Source organism: Phycodurus eques, chromosome 4, assembly GCF_024500275.1.
Source record: "Phycodurus eques isolate BA_2022a chromosome 4, UOR_Pequ_1.1, whole genome shotgun sequence".
Lineage (NCBI taxonomy): Eukaryota > Metazoa > Chordata > Actinopteri > Syngnathiformes > Syngnathidae > Phycodurus > Phycodurus eques.
This window is the reverse complement of record NC_084528.1, coordinates 7,876,881-7,881,382: the sequence shown is the minus strand read 5'-3', so window position 1 is coordinate 7,881,382 and position 4,502 is coordinate 7,876,881. Positions and strand designations below refer to the sequence as shown.

The following is a 4,502-nucleotide window of genomic DNA, read 5'->3' as shown; positions in this document are numbered from 1 at the left end:
GCCAGTCTATGTGCAATCTGTGTCACACATTCACAAGCCTTCCTGGTGCTGTTGTCTTGTGTGCTGCACGAAACAAGCAAATTCACACAATAATTGGCCTGCTCTGTCTTTTCTCTGCCCACTTAAGGGCCATAGGCACTTAAACACAAATACAAACAGATTTTACCTAATTCCCCATTTTAAAAAAACAGGGTTTCAATGTAAGAAACAATGTGAAATCTTTGGTCTGTAACAACCGTATTTATACCCAAATGCAAAAGAGACGCCGGTTTAATAACCAAAGTGAATTCAAACAGCAGCTGCCCCAAAACAGCTGACGGAACGCAGAGTATAGTGTGCTCTATTAGAGTGCTCTACAGACGTTTGATTTTCCCCACACAAGGGCAGGCCAGGGTGGGCGTGTACTCACCCCTGTGAGCAGGCCGTCAACTCAGTGGGCACCGATACAAATTCTGCCGCTCCCTTCTTGATTGAGTGACAGTTCTGCCGATTGCATTTGCAGAAGTCCCATATTTAACATATAATAAGTCAGATGGGCTTGGTATTTCAAGAAACGTGAGATATTCACATTGACTGAAAGTCCAGCGTTTTGTTATCTATCATTCATACTCAATGTATGAACAAAAACACAAGCTTTGATGCAAAACATTTAAAAAAAAAAAAAAAAAAAAAAAGACTGCCTTTGCTGTTAGTTTGTGGTGGCAACTGTGCTCCCGTTCAAACAAATCAACCTCCTCCTCCTTCTTCTACACTCCGGGCTGGCTCAGTTACAGGGCAGCCAGGTGGAGTAGGCAGGCTGCTGGCAGGCGAACACCGGCTGTACCTGTGCTATGTAGTAGTTACTGAAGTTACCGTCTGCCACATAAGGAGCAGGCTGGTAGTAACAGGTGACGTTGGTCACGTTGGGAATGACATTCTGCTCGGCCAAAACCCGCACTGCCAGCATGGCTATGAGCCCTAAGGTCTGTCGCCTCTCGTGTCCCATGAGGCACACCGTGCTCTCATTGACCACCCCGTGGAGCGTCATCAGGTAGTCGTACTTGCGGTCCTCCAGGCCCACAAAGTGGTTTTGAAGATAGGACTCCAGCTTGCGCTGCTGCTCGCCGATGTCAGAGAAGTCAATGAAGAAGCGGGAGCACATGTAACGCTGCAGGGACTTCATCTCAGACTCGGACGCGGCCTGGAAGCCCCTCACCAGCAGGTGACAGTACTTCAGCAGGCCGCCGCCTCGGATCTCCTCCGGGTTGCGGGTGCAGATGATCTTGTGACGTAGATGGTCCAGGGCCTCGCCGAAGTCGCCGTACACGCTCTCGCCCATAATGGTAGGGTGGAAGGTGGCGGTCATGGCGTTCTGGGAGCACTCATAGAAGAGCAGCAGGGAGTCCAACTTGATCTGGAAAGAGTCCACGCTGAACTCGAACTGACGCCGAAGCGAGTCCACGAACTTCAGCTCCACGTTCTTGCCCCGATTGTTGGAGAGCGAGATGAGGCTCCAGCGGTCCGAGTCGTTACACACCTTCACCATCTTCTGCACGTAGGCTTCCTGTGAGAGGCAAAAAGATGACAAGGATTTATTTGACAAGGAACGCTCGCCTGGAATATTGTAAGAATCCGTGATCAAGTTTTGCATGGATAATGCTATCCGTGATTCAAACATAAGCTACTTTCGGTTCCTGATCATTAAAAGCAAAGATTGTGCTGGGATATGAGATCTCGGTGGCTGGGCTCAAGTTACTTTCCAAATTGGTTTAACACAATCCCCTTAGGCATCTTTGACTATCGCCGTCTAATCTAATTGCACGTTAAGTGTGAGCACAATGACCGTGAACCCAAATTCAATCTCACCACATCTTAACGAATTGTTTAGGTGCCGGCCTACCTTTAACGTTAAAGGGGTAATCCTCTCTTTATTCACGCAGTCGGGTAAAAAGTCCAGGAGACAGTCCAGAACAATGTCCTTCACAATCTGGAAATCCCGTTCCCCTTTCATATCTGCGCAAAATATGAGATCGAGGTCCTTGAACCCCAACCCGCTGTCTCCGTGCAGGATGTGGCTGGCTGCGGAGCCGTTTAAGCGCACGTCCCGGACGTGGATTTGTTTCTCCTCCATCCTGCTGCGCACCACTTTGACGATCTGTCGGGGCTGCATCTCCAGCGTGGGGAAGTTGCCCCTTCCGTGGATCGGGATGGTCTCCGTCAGTATGGCGTCCAGACGCTGCACTTGCTCCCAGCTCAGCACGCTGACGCTGCCGCCGGTTGCGCTGCTGTCGCTCTCTGACATGTTGATGCAGGGGAAAAATACAAAAATCAAAAATACAATTCCCCTGATTATTTAATTGAAAAAAACTAGAGCCAAAACTGGAGCGAATGCGTATTTACGCACTGATTCGGTTTGGTGGAGTAACTTCAACGTCATGTACATCGAAACTCGGCATTTCAAAAAATGTTTAAAAAAACAAAAAAACAACAACAACAACAACAAAACGTACGCACACCAATAGATTATAGAGATTTGAGGCAACTAGTGAGTTTGAAAATCCCACAGGCACAGGACCTTGATGGTTGCACTGAGGAGGAATTGCGGACAAACGCGTGACTTTGCGCTTCACAAACCTTCCCTCCAGTGCTGCCGCGAATGAGTCCGAGAGCAGCGCATCCCGGTCTTTGAAGGTGCTTTGCTTTTCCGGCTCCATCGCTCTGAGGCACGCCTATCATTTGAGGAATTTGCATGAATAAGCGGCTCCTCGATTCATACTTTGGAAGAGTCCTCCCTCTCGCAAATCAACCCCTCGCAACGCAACGAGAGGCTTGTGGGCGCCTTTACACATTTTGCATTTCTTCTCCCACTTTCAAGAAATACTCTCCTTAAAAAAGCAACACGTGCGCGTGCGAGGTCCAACTCGCTTTCCCCGAGTCTATTTCACGCCATATTTTCTTCCACTGGTGGGGAAGTTAATTTTTACCTGCCCAACTTAACGTGCTGCATCCCACGGAAGAGACAAAATGCAAGTCTGCCTGCAGTGCATCACAAACAATGGCGAACGTTTGCCTATTTCAAATTATAAATCATCTTAAAATTTTGCTATTTTAAATTGAACTATTTCAACAATTTAACACATTAGCTATTCAGGCAGCTTAACATTTTTATTTATTTTACAGTTGACCGATTTAAAATCATAAATCAGCTAACAAAATATGCCTTTTCTGATCCTCCTGAGATCACTTATAGATTAAGGAGAATTTGTGGGTGGGGGGGGGTGAAATGAACAGCAACTACATGGTAGCTGCATATACATCATGATGCATTGAATGAAACATTGAACAACAAATGTTGCCATATCGCCTCCTATAGGCTGTATTTTGTCTTGACACAAAACTCTATATAAATACAGCACCTAAAAGTGACTGTCAAGCAATTGAATTATCCAGATAGATAGATAGATAGATAGATAGATAGATAGATAGTTGTCTGTCTCCATGGGTTAGGCACATGCACAGACATTTTTGGGGGCAGGTGCTCTAGCCAAAAAAAAAGGACACCCATCGCCAATTATTCAAACAACTAAGAAAAACAGTAGTATGTATTTAACTTATGCATGTATTTATTTCCGGTGGCGACTGTTTAGCACGTCTGCCTCAGAGTTCGTGAGGACCCAGGTTCAAATCCAGCCTCGCCTGTGTGGAGTTTGCATGTTCTCCTCGTGCCTGTGTGAGTTTTCTCAGGGTACTAAAGTTTCCTCCCACATCCCCAAAACATGCATGGGAGGTTAATTGAAGACTCCAAATTGCCCGTAGGTGTGAATGTGAGTGCAAATGCCCTGCGATTGGCTGGCAACCAGTTCAGGGTGTACCCTGCCTCTCTCCCGAAGATGGGATAGGCTCCAGCACGCCCGAGACCGTAGTGAGGATAAGTGGTACGGAAAATCAATGTATTTCCATCCATCCATGCATGCATTAGACAGAAATCACAAAACTTTGAAATCGCATTCCCCATCTGGAAATGTACATGAAACTATTAATCAGCTCCAATAGACAGAGAGCAACTTAGTCAATGTCTTTCGCATCTGTGGACAGATGCGTGCTACGAAGTGGATTTGATCCCTTGATTTCATGAAGCAGGAACACACTGAGAGGTAAAATGTAAGTCTTCAAAAACAAAAAGATCATATGTCATATGTCATATACTGCCCGCCCTGCAGTTTCATTACAGTAGCCTGGAGGGCTCTTTGCGTCCCCTCTCTGTTTTCAGCACCTGTCTCCAATCAGCCTCATCACCACCGGTATTTAAGCCTGTGTGTTCCAGGGAATCCTCGCCAAAGTATTGCAACCTCTCCGAGCGGTACCACGGCCCACCGTACTCAAGTAAGCCACTTAACTCCTCGTTAACTCTCGTTCCCAGTGCTCCCCCGCGTTCCCGACCCACGTCATTCCTGCCACCAAGCAAGCCAGCCGCCTGTCCTGTCCACTGCCTGCCACGTGTCCACGCCGCCGCCTGCCAACAC

At 47.3% G+C, this 4,502-nt stretch overlaps 1 protein-coding gene across 2 annotated transcripts; it reads right to left on the bottom strand.

The window, feature by feature from the left end:
• Window positions 1–684: 684 nt before the first annotated feature.
• tent5aa (terminal nucleotidyltransferase 5Aa) lies at window positions 685–4,064 on the bottom strand. 2 transcript variants are annotated; one of them, XM_061675529.1, is made up of 3 exons: window positions 4,045–4,064; window positions 1,880–2,246; window positions 685–1,543 (listed from the first exon to the last, which is right to left on the bottom strand). In XM_061675529.1, the coding sequence occupies exons 1-3, from the start codon at window positions 4,062–4,064 to the stop codon at window positions 764–766; spliced, it is 1,167 nt and encodes a 388-aa protein (XP_061531513.1). In that variant the 3' UTR covers window positions 685–763. The 2 variants fall into 2 exon arrangements, with proteins under 2 accessions (XP_061531513.1, XP_061531512.1); XM_061675528.1 differs by lacking the exon at window positions 4,045–4,064 and having other exon boundaries at window positions 1,880–2,378.
• Window positions 4,065–4,502: the final 438 nt, after the last annotated feature.